We start from the raw sequence: 21,686 nt of genomic DNA, 5'->3' as shown, positions 1-21,686 counted from the left end.
AAATGGCCAGACAGCACATATCGTTGATTCGATTTGTCGTCTATTCAATTAATATCAAATCCCCATTTTGAGCCAAGGGCCTCAATACTAGGGGCCTGGCTATTGCGCCATGGGCCTGGTTATTTTTGAAAAGCTTAGCAAGTAAAAATGAAAGAGAAAATCGTAAGAGTATGCATCCTTTTTGTTATTCCTGAACAAATTAACTCCATGAGATGAAATCCCTCGCTTTTTCAATCTCTTTTATTCTTTTTTAATATCTCTTTTTACCTCTCTTCTAATGTCTTTTTCTTTGTCCTTTTAATTGAGGGATTCTGAAAAGACCTTGGTAATGATGGATCCATGGCTATCACTCAATGGACAAATTCACTAGTTCTTCCAATCTCTTATTCTCTTTTCCAAAATCTCTTTTTGGACTTTTCATAGAGTGATTCTGAAGAGACTTTGACAATGGCAATCCTTTACGTATCGCCTTTTCATTTTCTTTAGAAATTTAGGGGAGGGGCAAAAGAGTATTTTCCAAACTATATGAGTGGGGGGGGTAATTTTGTTGTTTTTTTTTAAATTTGTTCAATGTAAATACCAAAAACGCCATGTTCAATGAGAATACCAAAACATGTTTTTTCAAAATATGAGGAGTGGGAGGGAGGAATAATCTTGGAGAGGGGTAACAAATGTACCCCCTCAAATTGAGGCCACTGTGCCTTTTGAATCAACACAACCAAAGTTCACGTTTTGAAGCTCCAATTTTACAAAGCTGTTTAATTGAAATTTTTTATTAAATTCTTATTAAAATTTTTAGAACATATACTTCATACACAGCAAATTTAAATAAATTTAACTTCTACCTTCATTGCTTGCATGAGACTGAAAAACCTGGCTCTCAGACCTAATTGAATCCAAGCAGAGAAACAGGAATTTCGGACATTTACCGATTAATATCGACATTAACCAGATTTTGGACACTAACCTAACTTTAACTCTTACCATCATAGCTTGCATAAAACTGGAAAAGCTGACTCGCAACTAAAAACTAATAAAAAAAGTAAAAAAGCTAAAAAACTAAAAAAACTAAAAAAACTAAAAAAAGGTAAAAAACTAAAAAAAATAAAAAATAAAAAAAAACTAAAAAAAAGGAAAAAACTGAAAAATAAGCTAAAATAAAGGTAAAAACCAATAAAAAACTAAAAAAAAAAAGGAAAAAACTAATAAATGACGACACTCAAAGAGAAAGCGACCAGGACAAAAAACTAAAAAAAAAGGCAAAAACTACAAAAAAACTAAAAACTAATAAAAAAAATAAAAAAGCTAAAAAACTAAAAAAACTAAAAAAAGGTAAAAAACTAAAAAAACTAAAAACTAAAAAAAAACTAAAAAAGGTAAAAACTAAAAGAACTAAAAAAGAAAAAAATAAATGACGACACTCAAAGAGAAAGCGACCAGGACAAAAGGAATGTTCGATTAGCAATCAACAAAGCACCGGGACACAGGGAGTATAAATGACGACCAGGACACAAGTAAAAAAAAAAATTAACAAAACTAAAAAGAAGGTAAAAACTACAAAAAAACTAAAAAGAAAAAAAAACTAAAAACTAATAAAAAAACTAAAAAATCTAAAAATCTAAATAAACTAAAAAAGAAAAAAAAAGGAAAAAAATAAAGGAGAAAAACAAAACTAAAAAACGAATGTATATACAGACGGGTACACCGGGATACAAATGACGACCGGGACACAGGGAATATAAATAACGACCGGGACACAGGGACACAACTACAACGGGGACACCGGGGGAAACAGGGGGATATAAATGACGACCGGGACAAAAAAACTAAAAAGAAATAAAAACTAAAAACTAATAAAAAAAACTAAAAAATCTAAAAATCTAAATAAGCTAAAAAAGAAAAAAAAAGGAAAAAAATAAAGGAGAAAAACAAAACTAAAAAACGAATGTATATACAGACCGGGACACCGGGATACAAATGATGACCGGGACCCGGGACACAGGGAATATAAATGACGACCGGGACACAGGGACACAACTACAACGGGGACACCGGGGGAAACAGGGGGATAACCTGACAATCTATTTATATGCAAAGACAATGGGACAGCAAAGAATGTTGTATATTCGCAAGTTTTACGTAGTTAAAACCATATATATATATATATATCTATATTCACAGGTGGGACATAGGGACACAACTACAATGGCGCGTAACTATTATGGCGCGTAACGACTTACGCGCGCGGGGGGGCTTGGGGGGGGCGCGAAGCGCCCCCACCAACTAGGTGTTGGGGTGGCGCGAAGCGCCACCCCAACAGCTAGTCTATATATATAAAAATAAGTTGTCTGTGGATGGATGGATGTGTCAGGTGACGTCACCTGAAAAAACTGGATTAGGTGACGTCAAAACTGAAAAAACTAAAAAAAGGCAAAAACTACAAAAAAAACTAAAAACTAAAAAAAAAAAATAAAAAAGCTAAAAAACTAAAAAAACTATAAAGGTAAAAACCAATAAAAAACTAAAAAAAAAACTGAAAAAACTAAAAAAAGGCAAAAACTACAAAAAAAAAACTAAAAACTAATAAAAAAAGTAAAAAAGCTAAAAAACTAAAAAAACTAAAAAAAGGTAAAAAACTAAAAAAAATAAAAAATAAAAAAAAAATAAAAAAAAGGAAAAAACTGAAAAATAAGCTAAAATAAAGGTAAAAACCAATAAAAAACTAAAAAAAAAGGAAAAAACTAATAAATGACGACACTCAAAGAGAAAGCGACCAGGACAAAAGGAATGTTCGATTAGCAATCAACAAAGCACCGGGACACAGGGAGTATAAATGACGACCAGGACATAAGTAAAAAAAAAAAACTATCTATATATATAAAAATAAGTTGTCTGTGGATCTGTGGATCGTGGATCAGGTGACGTCACCTGAAAAAACTGGATCAGGTGACGTCAAAACTGAAAAAACTAAAAAAAGGCAAAAACTACAAAAAAAACTAAAAACTAATAAAAAAAATAAAAAAGCTAAAAAACTAAAAAAACTAAAAAAAGGCAAAAACTACAAAAAAAACTAAAAACTAATAAAAAAGCTAAAAAACTAAAAAAACTAAAAAAAAGGCAAAAACTACAAAAAAAATAAAAACTAATAAAAAAAATAAAAAAGCTAAAAAACTAAAAAAACTAAAAAAACTAAAAAAAGGTAAAAAACTAAAAAAACTAAAAACTAAAAAAAAACTAAAAAAGGTAAAAACTAAAAGAACTAAAAAAGAAAAAAATAAATGACGACACTCAAAGAGAAAGCGACCAGGACAAAAGGAATGTTCGATTAGCAATCAACAAAGCACCGGGACACAGGGAGTATAAATGACGACCAGGACACAAGTAAAAAAAAAAATTAACAAAACTAAAAAGAAGGTAAAAACTACAAAAAAACTAAAAAGAAAAAAAAACTAAAAACTAATAAAAAAACTAAAAAATCTAAAAATCTAAATAAACTAAAAAAGAAAAAAAAAGGAAAAAAATAAAGGAGAAAAACAAAACTAAAAAACGAATGTATATACAGACCGGTACACCGGGATACAAAAAAAAAAGGAAAAAAATAAAGGAGAAAAACAAAACTAAAAAACGAATGTATATACAGACCGGGACACCGAGATACAAATGATGACCGGGACCCGGGACACAGGGAATATAAATGACGACCGGGACACAGGGACACAACTACAACGGGGACACCGGGGGAAACAGGGGGATGTAAATGACGACCGGGACACCGGGACAGGGAATGGTCGATTAGCAATCACCATCAACAAAGCTCAAGGGCAATCATTAGAATCATGAGGTATAGATCTGAATACAGATTGTTTTCCCATGGACCATTATATGTTGCATGTTCAAGAGTCGGTAAACCTGACAATCTATTTATATGCAAAGACAATGGGACAGCAAAGAATGTTGTATATTCGCAAGTTTTACGTAGTTAAAACCATATATATATATATATATCTATATTCACAGGTGGGACATAGGGACACAACTACAATGGCGCGTAACTATTATGGCGCGTAACGACTTACGCGCGCGGGGGGGCTTGGGGGGGGCGCGAAGCGCCCCCACCAACTAGGTGTTGGGGTGGCGCGAAGCGCCACCCCAACAGCTAGTATATATATATATATATATATATATATATAATAGAATGAACATTATAAGTCTTTGAAAATATAGTGTAGTTAACACTATAAGAAAAATAGTATGGTCAGGTTTTTGTAAATAGAGCTGAACTATCATTTTGTCCTTTCAGACGAGTTACCGCTGCAAAAGTGCAATGTACAGTGAAAAATTCCGTATTTGTCGTCTGTCACGTTTTGACCAGAAAGATGGAAGACTGTCATTTGATCAAGATTATGACTATTATGAAAGTTTAACAGGTTAGGTTTTTTTGTTGTTGTTTTTTTTTACCTCACAGACGGGGGTGTTATATCTCACTGACTTCTTAGAAATAATATCTTGTATTGTAGTGAATTTTGGATTGTTCAGGTTTATTCAGGTTTATGGATTATTCTTTATGTTTGATTGTGTATGGCTACCCTGTTTGACCTGGGTGATTGTATGGATGAGTAGGGTTAAGGCCTCGTTCAAGCACTGATCTATATTAATTACTAATGTAGGAAAACATTCTTCCTTTTCTCCTTCTGTCTTCTTTTTTTATGTGTTTGTGCATTTCGTTTTTATGTTGCATTGGTGATGATATATATATATATATATATATATATATATATATATATATATATATATATATATATATATATATATATATATATATATATATATATATATATATATATATATCTATATATATAAAAATAAGTTGTCTGTGGATGGATGTGTGGATGGATGTGTGGATGGATGTGTCAGGTGACGTCACCTGAAAAAACTGGATTAGGTGACGTCAAAACTGAAAAAACTAAAAAAAGGCAAAAACTACAAAAAAAACTAAAAACTAATAAAAAAAATAAAAAAGCTAAAAAACTAAAAAAACTATAAAGGTAAAAACCAATAAAAAACTAAAAAAAAAAACTGAAAAAACTAAAAAAAGGCAAAAACTACAAAAAAAAACTAAAAACTAATAAAAAAAGTAAAAAAGCTAAAAAACTAAAAAAACTAAAAAAACTAAAAAAAGGTAAAAAACTAAAAAAAATAAAAAATAAAAAAAAAACTAAAAAAAAGGAAAAAACTGAAAAATAAGCTAAAATAAAGGTAAAAACCAATAAAAAACTAAAAAAAAAAGGAAAAAACTAATAAATGACGACACTCAAAGAGAAAGCGACCAGGACAAAAAACTAAAAAAAAAGGCAAAAACTACAAAAAAACTAAAAACTAATAAAAAAAATAAAAAAGCTAAAAAACTAAAAAAACTAAAAAAAGGTAAAAAACTAAAAAAACTAAAAACTAAAAAAAAACTAAAAAAGGTAAAAACTAAAAGAACTAAAAAAGAAAAAAATAAATGACGACACTCAAAGAGAAAGCGACCAGGACAAAAGGAATGTTCGATTAGCAATCAACAAAGCACCGGGACACAGGGAGTATAAATGACGACCAGGACACAAGTAAAAAAAAAAATTAACAAAACTAAAAAGAAGGTAAAAACTACAAAAAAACTAAAAAGAAAAAAAAACTAAAAACTAATAAAAAAACTAAAAAATCTAAAAATCTAAATAAACTAAAAAAGAAAAAAAAAGGAAAAAAATAAAGGAGAAAAACAAAACTAAAAAACGAATGTATATACAGACCGGTACACCGGGATACAAATGACGACCGGGACACAGGGAATATAAATAACGACCGGGACACAGGGACACAACTACAACGGGGACACCGGGGGAAACAGGGGGATATAAATGACGACCGGGACAAAAAAACTAAAAAGAAATAAAAACTAAAAACTAATAAAAAAAACTAAAAAATCTAAAAATCTAAATAAGCTAAAAAAGAAAAAAAAAGGAAAAAAATAAAGGAGAAAAACAAAACTAAAAAACGAATGTATATACAGACCGGGACACCGGGATACAAATGATGACCGGGACCCGGGACACAGGGAATATAAATGACGACCGGGACACAGGGACACAACTACAACGGGGACACCGGGGGAAACAGGGGGATAACCTGACAATCTATTTATATGCAAAGACAATGGGACAGCAAAGAATGTTGTATATTCGCAAGTTTTACGTAGTTAAAACCATATATATATATATATATCTATATTCACAGGTGGGACATAGGGACACAACTACAATGGCGCGTAACTATTATGGCGCGTAACGACTTACGCGCGCGGGGGGGCTTGGGGGGGGCGCGAAGCGCCCCCACCAACTAGGTGTTGGGGTGGCGCGAAGCGCCACCCCAACAGCTAGTATATATATATATATATATATATATATATATATATATATATATATATATATATATATATATATATATATATATATATATATATATATATATGTAAGTGATATATAATATTTATATAACTGAGGAATAATTGTGTATTTATTTATGTTCTTGAAAACGGCTCCTTAATTTCACGGGAAAATTTCCATCTTGGGATACTTCTTGCGTAAAAAAAAAAAACGATCTGGGTAGGTCAAAAATCTGAGAAATGCGTTAAGAGCCTTAATTTTGGCTCTTAATTTTGGTTTTTGTAAATGACATCATGAACCATGTTAGTACATCATATAAGCATTTCTTATGACAACATATAAGCATTTTCTTATATGATGTCATGCATAGCATAAATAAGATTGTTGAGTTTCCGACCCATCAATTTTTTTATAATATAAACATAAGTTGTTTGTGTGTTGACTGACGTCATGCATGTTTGTCGACTGACGTCATTATAAGGATTGAGCTTTATGCCGCCATGAAGTTGTTTGTCGATTCACGTCATGTTTGTCAACTGACGAAATTACAGACCGGGACACCGGGACACAAATGACGACCGGGAAACAGGGAATATAAATGACGACCGGGACACTCAAAGAGAAATTACAGACCGGGACACAAATGACGAGGGAATATAAACGACGACCGGGACAATCAAAGAGAAATTACAGACTGGGACACCGGGACACAAATGACGACCAAGACACAGGGAATATAAATGACGACCGGGGCACAGGGACACAACTACAACGGGGGCGCCTGGGGGCACAGGGACAGCGAAGAATGTTGTATATTCGCAAGTTTTACGTAGTTAAAAACATATATATATATATATATATATATATATATATATATATATGTAAATATATATATATATATATATATATATATATATATATATATTCACAGGTGGGACACAGGGACACAACTACAATGGCGCGTAACTAATATGGCGCGTAACAGCGCCACCCCAACACCTAGTTATTTATACTATTTTTATAACTTAGCAATAATTGTGTACTTTTTCTCGAAAAGGGCTCCATATTATTTCGGGAGAATTGGTATCTTGGGTAATTCTCGCATAAAAAAAACGATCTAGATTGGTCAGATATCGTGACACAATGTACTATGTTAGTACATTATATAAGCATTTCTTATCAAGCATTTAAGCATTTAATTTCTATCGTATGTAACATAAATAAGATTGTTGAGTTTCCAGCACAAATTTTTTTTAAATAATATAATGTCTGTTAGAAGGCCCAAAAACGAAAATTTGCAATTGCAGTTACTGTAAATGATGATTCTTTGGAACCAACACCTAAAATAAACCTGTACCATCAATTGCGACGACACAAATACAGACAGCTAAAGCAAAGGCTATCGCTAAATTGTCTGAAGTAATCAAAATCCAAAAACGTGTCAAAAATGAAAATGAAGAGCAGAGACATGAGTGGTTAGAAGATATGTGAAAACAGGAATTAGAGCGTATTAAAAATGAAAATGAAGAGCAAAGACACGTATGGTTAGAAGACACGACAGCAAGCAAGTGAGCGAGTCAGAAATGAAAATAAAGAGCAAAGACACACGTGTTTACAAGACACGTGATGGGAACGATTCAAAAATAAAATGAAGAGGAACAATGCCTACAACACCTTTGAACATCAAAAATTAGATAAATCGCTGGAAGAAAATAAGTTTCTGTCCCACCATCTCAACAATTAAAAGAAACAAAGGTTCGGCGGTATGTCTTTCATAATGACAAAAGACAAGCTAAGGCAAAAGAATAAGTTTTTGTCCCACCACCTAAACTATTAAAAAAAAAAATAAAGGTGCTCGTCAATACCTTCCATATCTATGAAAATCAAAAACCTGGACTGGATAAATTGCTAGACGAAAAAGATGTTTTTGTCCCACCATATTTATATATATATATATATATATATATATATATATATATATATATATATATATATATATATATATATATATATATATATATATATATATATATATATATGTATATATATATATATACTAGCTGTTGGGGTGGCGCTTCGCGCCACCCCAACACCTAGTTGGTGGGGGCGCTTCGCGCCCCCCCCAAAGCCCCCCCGCGCGCGTAAGTCGTTACGCGCCATATTAGTTACGCGCCATTGTAGTTGTGTCCCTGTGTCCCACCTGTGAATATAGATAGATATATATATGTTTTTAACTACGTAAAACTTGTGAATATACAACATTCTTGGCTGTCCCATTGTCTGTGTATATAAATAGATTGTCAGGTTTACCGACTCTTGAACATGCAGCATATAATTGTCCATGGGAAAAACAATCTGTATTCAGATCTATACCTCATTATTCTAATGATTGTCCTTGAGCTTTGTTGATGGTGATTGCTAATCGAACATTCCCTGTGTCCCCCGGCGTCCCCGTTGTAGTTGTGTCCCTGTGTCCCGGTTGTCATTTATATTCCCTGTGTTCCGGTCGTCATTTGTGTCCCGGTGTCCCAGTCTGTAATTTCTCTTTGAATGTCGCGGTCGTTATTTATATTCCCTGTGTCTCGGTGTCCCAGTCGTCATTTGTGTCCTGGTCGTCATTTGTGTTCCGGTGTCCCGGTCTGTTATTTCTCTTTGAGTTTCCTGGTCGTCATTTATATTCCCTGTGTCCCGGTCGTCATTTGTGTCCCGGTGCTTTGTTGATGGTGATTGCTAATCGAACATTCCTTGTGTCCCGGTTGCTTTCTCTTTGAGTGTTCCGGTCGTCATTTATATTCCCTATGTCCCGGTCGTCATTTGTGTCCCGGTGTCCCAGTTTGTAATTTCTCTTTGAGTGTCCCGGTCACCATTTATATTCCCTGTGTCCCGGTGTCCTGGTCGTCATTTTTGTCCCGGTGTCCCGGTCTGTAATTTCTATTCGAACAATCCCTGTGTCCCGGTCGTCATTTATATATCCCGCCTGTGCCCCTGGCGTCCCCGTTGTAGTTGTGTCCCTGTGTCCCGGTCGTCATTTATATTCCCTGTGTCCCGGTCGTGATTTGTGTCCGGGTGTCCCAGTCTGTAATTTCTCTTTGAGGTTCCTGGTCGTCATTTATATTCCCTGTGTCCCAGTCTTCATTTGTGTCCCGGTATCCCGGTATGTAATTTCATCAGTTGACAAACATGACGTCAGTCGACAAACAACTTCATGACGCATACAGCTCAATCCTTATAATGACGTCAGTCGACAAATATGACGTCAGTCGACACACAAACATCACGTCACTCGACACACACACACAGACAATTTATTTATATATATATAGATATATATATACATATAATGAAAAGAGAAATCATCAATGTAACAGCACAAACACAAAAAAAAAGAAAAAAAAGAAAGGAGATAGAAGGAGAAAGGGAAAACTGTTTTCCTAAATTAGTGGCTAATATAGACCAGCACTTGAACGAGGCCCTAACCCTACTCATCCATACAACCACATAGGTCAAACAGCATAGCCATACACAATCAACCATAAAGAATAATCCATGGACAGGCAGTCATGCCGTCAATAAGTATAAGTCGTCATTTACCAAACAATAAAAACGATAAAGACAAATAATTCAGAGGCAACAACCCAACACAAGGGTTCATCAGGAGAATACACTTGCCTATAGGGTTTCAGCACTTTAAATTCTCTACCCAGTCAAGTGTTGTGCCTACCACAGAATGGCATCCCCGTGTCAGGTATCGCCCCCAAAATACATGCCTATGAATCCATGCCAGGTTGCCATACATGCCATACATGCCAGGTCGAATTCTACGCATTCAAACCTGTTTTGACACACCCCCAAATAAAGTTAGTTTTAGTTGCCAAACATCCAAAATAAACATCACTCCTTTGTATCAAATAGAACTTCATGAACGATAGCCAAACATAGCTCTAATAAAAATAACTTTTTCAACAAGTGCGCAAATAATTTTGGGTGTGGCCAAGTATATCGAAAACTCCGAAATTAGCAAATATAACCAAATGTGGGGATTTAAGTGGGGAGGGGCGAAGCTTCCTCCGCTCCGTGTATGCCAATTTTTAATGTAAATATCACAGAACTAATAGAAAACATACTAAAAGTTACATTAATTAAACATTTAGTATTATTATTTCACTAAATTATTAAATAATCGATGTCGATGTAACGGACTATTACAACGTCATCGTGTTAGAACAATACAAAGTAACATTTTTCAAACTTCTCCAGAGACAGGGAAACCGCAAGAGTACACACTATTGTGGATACACATTACTCTCTGGATTTTTCCAGTGAACATTCCTTATTCCTTCGTCCAAACATGCCTATATGAGCGCCTGTGATTAATATGAAACATTCTATTGCACTGAAAACAAGTATATTCAACTGAATGATGATTATATCAAATTAGAAATGAGAAATATTAGCTTGAAATTATCAAGAAATGACGTTTTAAGAACATCGTAGAAACAAATTAGCTTATCGTGTTTCCACACACCTTCTTTTGATGGGAGAGTTCCAATACTTTTTTAAGCACAAAAAATGAAGGAATTCCACGCCATCGTCACTACCAAATTTTGTTTCTTTAAAAAAAAAATTGTTTATTAGAAATTCGCTGGTATAAAATGATTGAAAGGTTATAGCTTTTGTATGACAAAATAAGGTTTTGTCTCAAAACTATTCTCATACAAAACTACCAAATTTGTAATATACTTAAAAAAAATGTTAAGAAAAACTATAATAAGCAACCTAGGCAACACAAGTGCTGTCTTATTAAAGATCCGTGTCCCACCCATGTACTTTTAATTTTCTTTTTTTTTTGCTAAATAATATGACAAAAGAAGTAGTTAAAAAGGTTAAAAAAAGTTAAGTAGTTAAGAAACATATACAGTCCAACCACTATATCGACATACAAAATAAATGAATGTCGGAGGTAAAACGTATGTTACGATATTTAATAGTAACGAAAAAGGGGTTATAGAGAAGGGGGGAGGGATCAAAACAAATCTATGGTAAAAATACAAAAACGTAACAGGCAACCCAGGCAACACAAGATTTGTCTTATTAGAGAGTCGTGTCCCTCTCATGTACTTTTAATTTCTTTTTTTTTTTTGGCTAAATACGATGACAAAAGAAGTAGTTAAAAAAGTTATAAAAAGTCAAAGTAGTTAAAAAAAATATAGAGTCCAACCACTATATCAACATACAAAAAAGATGAATGTCGGCAGTAAAACGTATGGTACGATATGCAAGGTATTTAGTTTAACGTAATTTAGTCATATTTTCACATTTAATTTGTTTGATTTATTTTATTTATGTTTAAAGATTGTTTTAAGAAATTGTTATGGTTTTATGGTGTGGTTGTATTGTTCTATTTCGTTCATGGTTTCAGATCGGAATTCTTATTCTTTATTGTTTTCTTTTATTTATGATAAACCATTATACTGTAAAAATGAGTATATCAATAGGTAAAATATTGGTAATGGTTTAATCTGAATGCTTAATATCGTTGTGAACATGTCACTAAAGTACCAAGGACATAAATTTTTTCTTTTGCCTGTTGACCCATCTTAGGTCTAATCATACCTGAAAACCAAGATTTTCGTCGATTTTTTTTTTTTTTTTAATGTTTCAAAATTATAATCTTTATACGACAGTATCACATGTTGTCAGTGTTGTCATGTTAAACCTTAAAAATGGATACCTTAAACGAAACTAAATAGTGAAACTTGACAACGCCTTTCGTCCATAAAAATTCAAACATTAACAATTTATTGGTTGCTAAAGGTACGTATTTTAAAGGAAAGCTGTAATTTCTTAAGACTTTTTTCTTTTGATTGTTTTAAAATTGTTATGTGTTTGTGGGTACTATCACGTTTTTGCCAGTGTTGCCATGACGAACCGAGAAAATAGATTAAGCACAACTAATTAGTTAAATTTAACAATTTTAATTCATTTGCAAAATTCAACATTGAGGATATTTTGATTCCAAAAGATAACTAAGTAAAGCAAGTAAGACTGTACTAGACCCTTAAGGTTCAAATCGGTGGTGTTGATCTCCGTTTCGTGGCCCTTCAGCCAAGAAAAGGGGCTGGGGACTAACCATCCTGTGCTTTCACACCCCCTTCCTGCTTACCTTCCCCACATTTCTCCAGGTACCCATTTAGAGCTGGGTCGACTCTGGCTGAGCTTACAGAGTCACGTCACTTACCCCCGTCCCAAACTAAATAACTGGTCACAACCGGAATTGAACCCGTGCCCCTTGGAAAAAGAATTCCCACCCCAGCACACCAACCACTTAGCTAGGATGTCGATAAACCTTTAAAGGAAAGATATACCTTCTGAAGTCGTTTGATTACCTTGTTTTTGCTGTTTTTCCCTTCGTGAATCTTTTTTTGTAAAGCGGTGCCTGCCACTACCAAAGGCATAACTGCCAAAAGGAGGTCTTTTCTTATATTAAAAATTGAATATCCGATTTTTTTCACAACTGTAAACCTATACGACTGCGTAATTTTGCTCTGAATCAGTTCAACCTGTCAGATTCATTTTTATTGTTCTTTAACAGAATTTCACTAGTATTTGAACGTTAGCTTATCAAAAGGATAAGTTACTTATCTGCGTAACTTACCTTAAGTATAACAAATTTTGTCCTCAGAGTTCAATCCACTTGTTCCTGTTGTTAACAAGACAGATGATAGAAGTTTGACCACACCTAAGGAATTCATTGGTGCTTCCCGTCCATCAAATAGTCCTGGTATAACTTTTAGTAAAATTTGAGGAAATGGTGCATGTTCTATCTGAAAGAAACTATGAACTTATGGGATAATCTTTTTGCACTGTTTTCTGCGTCAATATAATGAAATATTGTCTTTCTAAGCCTAAAATCTTACTTCAAGGGGGGGGGGGGGTAAAGTATAGCGGCTATGCATGCCAAATGTGTTAGGTGCACTTATTCTGCAGATTATGTAGTAAGAATTGTTTTCGAACTGTACACTGCCCAAATACTTTAATCTAAAAAGCTGGACAGACGTAGAGTTTTCATCCAGAGTTTTAAGAGCGTACGTGCGCGAAAGATACCTTGGTCAAGAAGACTGAAATGTCTTCTTGAAATGAAATGTTTAAGTTCATTGAGGTGATTTTTTAATATTTAACAAGTCAGCGTTAAAATGTTCAAAAAATGAGTTTGGAAAGAAATCTCGGTTCAAAAGCTGGTGTGAAATATGTCTGGATTGAATAAATTCCTTTGTCTTCAGCTTGAAAACACCACGTTAGTCCAGCCTTTTGCTTTAAGTAAAGATTGTTGTTAGGCCTCTTGGATTTTTCGGTAGGAGTCATCCAAGGTAGACAGGGAAATACCTCAAGATATTAAAGATACATTTTAGTAATGGAATGATTATCTGAAATCGGAAAAATTACGGAATGTTAGGGCGGTCGGAATCGTGGGAACTTTCCAGATTTTTAAATGCTTCCTCTATAGGAGCGTTACTAGAAGCTCTATTAGAAGCGGGGTAGAATATTCATCTGGGATTAAAGCTTAGAAGCTTGAAACAGCAATTGAATACAAAAAGATGGATTTTTTTAAACATAAAGAAAGGAAGCTTGGAACAGAATTTGAACACAAAAAATGAGAGATTTTTTTTTTAAACACAAAAAATGGAATCTTGAAACAACAGTTGAACATAAAAAGATGAGAATTTTTTTTAAACAAAAGATGTAAACCTGGAACAGAATTTGAACACAAAAAGATTAGATTTTTTTTACACAAAAGATGAAAGCAGGGAACAGTAGTTAAACGCCAAAAGATGGAATTTTTTAAAACACAAAAGGTGGAAGCTTGGAACAGCAGTTGAACAGAAAAAGAGGGAATTCTAAAATAATCAAGATGGAATAAAAGATAGAAGCTTTGAGCGGGAGTTGTAATATCTGTATGATGAATCTGAGGAAGATAACACTTCTAGTACATCACATTTGGAATCAAATCAGTGTTGATATAGGCTTTTGAAACCTAGGTCCTGCTCTTTTAATTTCCTAGCTTTGTATTCAAGTCTGACGTCAAAATCAAGGAAAGACACAGATCATTCATAAGCTTTGTAGCGCACAAATTTTGACTATTTTATGGCTAACTTTAGCGCAGAGAGAATTTTAAGCCTCATTTGAATTTTGAATAGCCAAAGACAATTCTTTTTGCGATAGCATAAATTTGTGGTGTAATCCGACTCCAAGCCACGGTTCAAACATTTGAAGTATATAGGTGGTAGGATATCGAATTTGAAAGAAAGAAAGGTTTAAACAATAAAATTTAAATTTTTAAAATACTTTTGTCTTATTTTGCAATAGATCCTGCCTACGACGGAAGTGTGAATGATACTATAGATACAAGTGAAAAGAATGTGGCAACAGAGCTCGAGTATCGTCCACTGTCGACCACAAGAACTGTGACGCTGCCACAAATAATTCCTGGGGTATATAAACCTCCAGGAGTTCCTTCGATATTACCCATTGGAAATCAAGGTTTTAATGTAGAATAGTTCAAATGTAGAAATTAGTTTGGGGAGTAGAGATGTAATGGTATTGGTTTAAGCAGTAGAATGCTTTGCGGCTTATTTCAAAGGAAGAAACAGAGAAGGAAATAGACTACTAGAAATTAAACATATTTAAACTTTAATATCCATTATATTAACACATAATAAAACTTCGTAATATATCAATTTATACTACATAATATATATGTATATATATATATATATATATATATATATATATATATATATATATATATATATATATATATATATATATATATATATATATATATATATATATATATATATATTTATATATATATATTTATATATATCATTAATATTATGAAACTTCCATTTACTTTGTCTGCAACTTGTTGCACAGCTTCTTTTGACACCAGGAAATATATCAATATATCGTAATGTATCGTAATATATACATATCGCAATATATCGTAATATATTAATTTATAATAAATAATATGTCAATATATCATTAATATATTGATACTTCCATTGACTTGATCTGCAATTTGTTGCACAGTTTGTTTTGCCACCAGGAAAGCAAGGCCTTGAATTCCATTTCCTGAGTGCTTTACTTATTTCTTTCTCTTTCTTCTTTTGAAACATTTGATTATCTTCGTGCTTTTCTCTGTAGTTTTGGCTTTGTAATGGAAGGAATTACTTAGCAAGTATGATTTTTACTTGGCTTATGGTAAATAGTGGCTGCACAATTGTTGTTAGTATTGCACAGTAGTCTTGTATTATCAGTAACTTACATGGTCTTGACATGGTTTATGCGACTTCCCGTCATTTCCTACCGCGCAAGCAAAATTTTTACGAAATAAAAAAAGGATTTCATCTGGGATTGAACCTGAAACTGACTGTGTTCTGACTTTCTTTCAAAAAAAGTTTGACTTTCTTTTAAAAAAAGCGAACGTTGTAATGACAGCATTAGAAAACTTCATGAAAGGCTTTATGTAAGCTATTTCTGGAAACATTTTATTGTGTCATAGATAATTCAATTAAAAGAATACTGGAAATGATTCAAATCATTCATTTTGTTTTTATTTTGTTTTCTCTATCATATTTTCTCTATTTTTCTATCATGCTGTAAATAAAGATCTTTATAGATGGAAAAAGATGGCAAAAGCATAGATGGCTTCCCTTACGGAAGTTGAGACGTTGTTCGTCTTTGCTGTGAACTGATATAGACCCTTAGGGAAGTTGTCTGCAAGGCATTTTTAATCGAAATATTATAAACTTTCTAAAAGATAAACGGGGAAGATTGTATACACTATTCTTTTGAGCTTTCTGGAAACATTTTATTGTGTCATAGATAATTCAATTAAAAGAATACTGGAATTCTTCCCTCCAAAATAATGAAATGCAATGACAATATAAACTGGCATTCATCAAATTTGAGTACACTTGATTCGTTGGTACCATTAAAAACCTTTTGATGTTTTCTAATATCTTAATTATTTCGAATTACAGACAGAAAAGAAAACTTTACCAATCCTTACATTAGGTTAAATACTACCATGATAGTAATGAGACGTGAGAAAAATCGTAATTGGTGGCCTATGATATTAAGTCGTTAATTGTTTCAAATTTACAAAAGTTGAAACAAATACTAAAATAATAATATATAATAATTATAAAATAATAATATAAATTTGAATAAAATAAATAATAACAGTTAATAATAAAAGTTATTAACTGCTTAAAATTATCAAAGCTACATTGAAAACCAATGGTCTTTGGGGAACTTAAGGAGGGTGCTTACCCAGGCGCCTACTCACGGGTGGGGGTATTTATTATATAATCATTTCGGTTTTATCATTCATTCCTTAGTCTCTACTCAGAACTTACATTCAAAGAGCTAGAATAAACTTGCAGCAATACTTTGAAATCCCGTTTTTTCTAATGAATTAAAAAAAAATCCTTTGGTTGGTCCAGGGATCCCTGGTCAGCCTCCCCCCCTTTAATTATTTTCCGAGTTCGCCACTGTGCTCACCTTCTCTTTCAAGCAACGGGAGTAACCGTATAAAAAAATACACAGCTAATTGTGGTAATATAGAATAGAAAAATATATATATAATTAAAATAAAAACTAGGCTTTACATATGGGGGTAGAAAATAGCTTTATATGGACAGGAAAAAAATGTTCACTTCTATTAAGATTTTCTGTAGATCTAAAGACGTTTTTTCATGGAAGAACCGCTTTTAAGAACCGATTTGTTGCTGCCAGGTTTACTTTGTTAATCTGGCCTGACATTCTCAAAGTTAGTTTAATCTCTTGTTCTGCAGCTTTTGGAAACATTGCAAGCTGTACATTTATTTCTGCTTTCTATTTTCTATGGTTCTATAATATTCTCTTTTCTATAATTTACGTCTTTCTATCTTGTCTATGTTTCCTAGAATTTTTTGTTTTTTTTAGAAAGTTATAGGATACATATAAATTTTTAGAAAAGGGGAGATGGGGAGGGTAATTTTATTCTGGAGCTTTAAGATGCATAGCAACCTGATTTATTTATATTGTCTATTTTGTCTTTCTATTTTGTTTAAACTTCTAGAAGAGAGGGGGATATTTTAGTTTTTTCTTTTTGTCTGGGGATTTAAACGCATCACTAGTGGAATTAAGTTTATACAACTGGATTTTTATATAAAGGCCTAAAGATTCGTATCTGATTATTTTCTAATTTTCTTTGAAAGGTAACTTTTAAAGTAACATTATTAATTATGGTGGGTCTCTTTTAATTTTCAGGACAGAATCCGTATGATGATCAATACCCTGGAGGAACTGGTTCGTCATCCAACCCATTTCCTCCCTTTGGAAATGGTAAACCGTTTCAGTCCAGTGTTTGTGGTGACAAAGATGATGGGTACAGACAGGTCAGTATTTCCTCATCGAGCCAATTCTTTTCATTTCATCGAGTCAAATTTGTTCTTATTTCATTCCTTATTTCTTAAGATTGATATCACCCGCGCGGGTAGCTCCATGCTGATATTCTGGATTTCCTTTCCAGTGGAAATTTTTAAATTTCAACAGTCTTAAATAGTTCTCAGGTTCCTAAGATTATTTTCTTAATATATTAGGTTCTAGTTTGAATACTTTAGCTGTTTAATTAGTTCATAGACCGTCGAGAAAAATATGCACTTTATTTTATATATTTATAGACACATTTCTCAAAATTTTGATAAATTTCGTGATTAAAGTACATGGAAAAAAAGTTGAAGAAAATTCTTTGATAAACCTCGTTTTCTGTATCATAATAAGCTATTCCAGTCATCATCCACGTCTTAGGAGAGGAAAAAATATGATTTTTCAGAGAATTGTTTTTCTTATTAAGGACGCATGCAAGATATCACCTGAAGAGGGGTTGTCTGGCTACCCATTCTATGTAATATATACCTGTATATAATACATGATATATGTGTATATATTCTGTTTCCACTGAATTCCGCTAATATTTTGATTGTGGATAGTGAATAAATAATAAAAATTTCTTGTCAATATCAGTATTTCAATATCAATATTAGATAAGTTGTTTACACGTCGTATGCCCTAGTATTCTGACCTCTTTAATGACCTAACATTGTCAAAGTTTAGAAATTTCATATCATTTTTGACAAAGTATACCAGTAACAGTTTTGATTCTTAAGACAAACTTAAACATCAAACTTAAGAAACTTAAACAAACTTAAGACAAGCTAAAAACATCTAATATATATGGCGTCCAAGCGCTGATTGATGGGCACAAATACCATTTAACTTCTCAGATTTTTCAAATCATTCATTTTGTTTTTATTTTGTTTTCTCTATCATATTTTCTCTATTTTTCTATCATGCTGTAAATAAAGATCTTTATAGATGGCAAAAGATGGCAAAAGCATAGATGGCTTCCCTTACGGAAGTTGAGACGTTGTTCGTCTTTTGCTGTGAACTGATATAGACCCTTAGGGAAGTTGTCTGCAAGGCATTTTTAATCGAAATATTATAAACTTTCTAAAAGATAAACGGGGAAGATTGTGTAACTAAGGCATTTTTAATCGAAATATTATAAACTTTCTAAAAGATAAACGGGGAAGATTGTATACACTATTCTTTTGAGCTTTCTGGAAACATTTTATTGTGTCATAGATAATTCAATTAAAAGAATACTGGAATTCTTCCCTCCAAAATAATTAAATGCAATGACAATATAAACTGGCATTCATCAAATTTGAGTACACTTGATTCGTTGGTACCATTAAAAACCTTTTGATGTTTTCTAATATCTTAATTATTTCGAATTACAGACAGAAAAGAAAACTTTACCAATCCTTACATTAGGTTAAATACTACCATGATAGTAATGAGACGTGAGAAAAATCGCAATTGGTGGCCTATGATATTAAGTCGTTAATTGTTTCAAATTTACAAAAGTTGAAACAAATACTAAAATAATAATATATAATAATTATAAAATAATAATATAAATTTGAATAAAATAAATAATAACAGTTAATAATAAAAGTTATTAACTGCTTAAAATTATCAAAGCTACATTGAAAACCAGTGGTCTTTGGGGAACTTAAGGAGGGTGCTTACCCAGGCGCCTACTCACGGGTGGGGGTATTTATTATATAATCATTTCGGTTTTATCATTCATTCCTTAGTCTCTACTCAGAACTTACATTCAAAGAGCTAGAATAAACTTGCAGCAATACTTTGAAATCCCGTTTTTTCTAATGAATTAAAAAAAAAATCCTTTGGTTGGTCCAGGGATCCCTGGTCATTTTTCAAATCATTCATTTTGTTTTATTTTGTTTTCTCTATCATATTTTCTCTATTTTTCTATCATGCTGTAAATAAAGATCTTTATAGATGGCAAAAGATGGCAAAAGCATAGATGGCTTCCCTTACGGAAGTTGAGACGTTGTTCGTCTTTTGCTGTGAACTGATATAGACCCTTAGGGAAGTTGTCTGCAAGGCATTTTTAATCGAAATATTATAAACTTTCTAAAAGATAAACGGGGAAGATTTTATACACTATTCTTTTGAGCTTTTTTGTTTTTATTGTAGATTGGTTCTCGACTTCGGATCCGTCGGCCGTATATAAAACGATACTTCCAAGCCAGTTCTCTGTTCCAATGCGAAAGAGAATGCTCCGAAGCACGGGACTTTGGTTGTCGTTCTTTCAATTACAAGTAAGTGAAACTAGCTAAAGATTAGGATGACCAAAAAAAAAAAGAAAAAAAGGTGAAATTGAAATCACCAGAAAAATTTCTTTGTTTGTTTACCCTCATATTAACATTCAGATTAAAGGGCATTTAAAGGGCATTTCCATTGAAAATGCCCCTTTTGTTATTTTCATTGAAAAAAAGATAAATTTGGCCCCCTCCCCTAGATGATAAAAATACACACACCCCCCCCTAGGTTTTCGGGAATTGATGCCGCTGGAAGTTAAGAGGCAAAAGAATTGATCAGTGAATCTCGCTATTGTCTATGGCTATTATTGTATCTAACTGTAGACGAAAGGCCTGTCGCTTGGTGCCACTCAAATGGTGGACAGGCTATCAAATGAATTTCTTTTTGTACTTTTAGTGTCACTTTTCTTAACCAATAATGAGCTGTATATTTGTTTATTTTACGTGTAAGAAAAAAAAATGGAATTTGATTTTTGTTTTATTAACAAAATGATCCTGATTCTGGTAGTCATTGCGGTAGATCAGGTGAAAAATAGGCCTTGTTGCGCAGTATTAATTTCGAAGCTTGAACTTTTGGCAATTTTTATGCATCGAGGTTTGTTTTATTGTGTCTGACATGAATAAAAACATAAGATAGATTTTTTTTTTCAGGAGTTAGATATGCATAATCCTTAAAGAGTATAGACTAGATTATTTCTCACCGTTTATCATCATCTGAAATATGTCTTAAATACTAATATGTAAATTATAGTTGACGAAGGGTTGCAATCCTTTTAGCTAATGATCTTGTGGGACTCTTCGGTCTTGTAGGCTCAGGTGCTTTATGAAAATATTGTAATCGTGGTTGCAGCAGTAGCTGCAACCTAGTAAATTACTTGATAAAAAAGGCCAGCTAGAAAGACTTCCTATCAGAAATGAGTCTTTGCTAATTTCATGCTTTATTTTTCATTTCTGTATATTCACTAAAATATATTTTGTTTTCAAAGTTTAAACTTAAATTTATCAAAAAGTATAAAATTTACATCAAAAAGTATAAATTTACCAAAAAGAATTTTGTTGAATAAAAGTCATTTGAAGTGGAAAAGGTACATACGACAACATTGCGTTTGCGTGCTGTAATCTGAAATCTCTGGGACTTGTTTTTCTTAATTTTTTGGTTTTTTTGTTTTTTATTGGAGAAAAAAATTTTGATGACCTGAGCGAAATCAGGAAAGGTGTATTTGCCAAGACAACTAGGCTTCCGTAAAGAATAGTCTTCAACGCATATATATATATATATATATATATATATATATATATATATATATATATATATATATATATATATATATATATATATATATATATATATATATATATATATATATATATATATATATATATATATATATATATATATATATATATATATATATATATATATATATATATATATATATATATATATATATATATATATATATATATATATATATATATATATATATATATATATATATATATATATATATATATATAT

General features: G+C 32.4%; 1 protein-coding gene and 1 long non-coding RNA gene across 4 annotated transcripts in view; both read left to right on the top strand.

The window, feature by feature from the left end:
* LOC136035551 (uncharacterized) overlaps nt 1–21,686 on the top strand; it is a 128,432-nt gene that overhangs the window by 44,060 nt on the left and 62,686 nt on the right. The window contains exons 8-11 of one of the 3 annotated variants that reach the window (XM_065717410.1): nt 4,301–4,427; nt 14,787–14,960; nt 17,742–17,869; nt 20,043–20,167. In XM_065717410.1, the coding sequence (XP_065573482.1) occupies nt 4,301–4,427; nt 14,787–14,960; nt 17,742–17,869; nt 20,043–20,167 (554 nt within the window). Of the gene's footprint in view, nt 1–4,300; nt 4,428–13,104; nt 13,204–14,786; nt 14,961–17,741; nt 17,870–20,042; nt 20,168–21,686 lie in introns of all 3 variants that reach the window. The other 2 variants (XM_065717411.1, XM_065717413.1) reach the window with 2 other exon arrangements.
* On the top strand, nt 1,031–3,661 carry LOC136035552 (uncharacterized). The gene is made up of 2 exons (XR_010619467.1): nt 1,031–1,514; nt 3,200–3,661. It is a non-coding gene; the product is annotated as an uncharacterized LOC136035552 (long non-coding RNA).

Source organism: Artemia franciscana, chromosome 14 (genome assembly GCF_032884065.1).
Source record: "Artemia franciscana chromosome 14, ASM3288406v1, whole genome shotgun sequence".
NCBI lineage: Eukaryota > Metazoa > Arthropoda > Branchiopoda > Anostraca > Artemiidae > Artemia > Artemia franciscana.
Note: the sequence above shows the minus strand (reverse complement) of the source record. Positions and strands in the feature narration are given on the sequence as shown.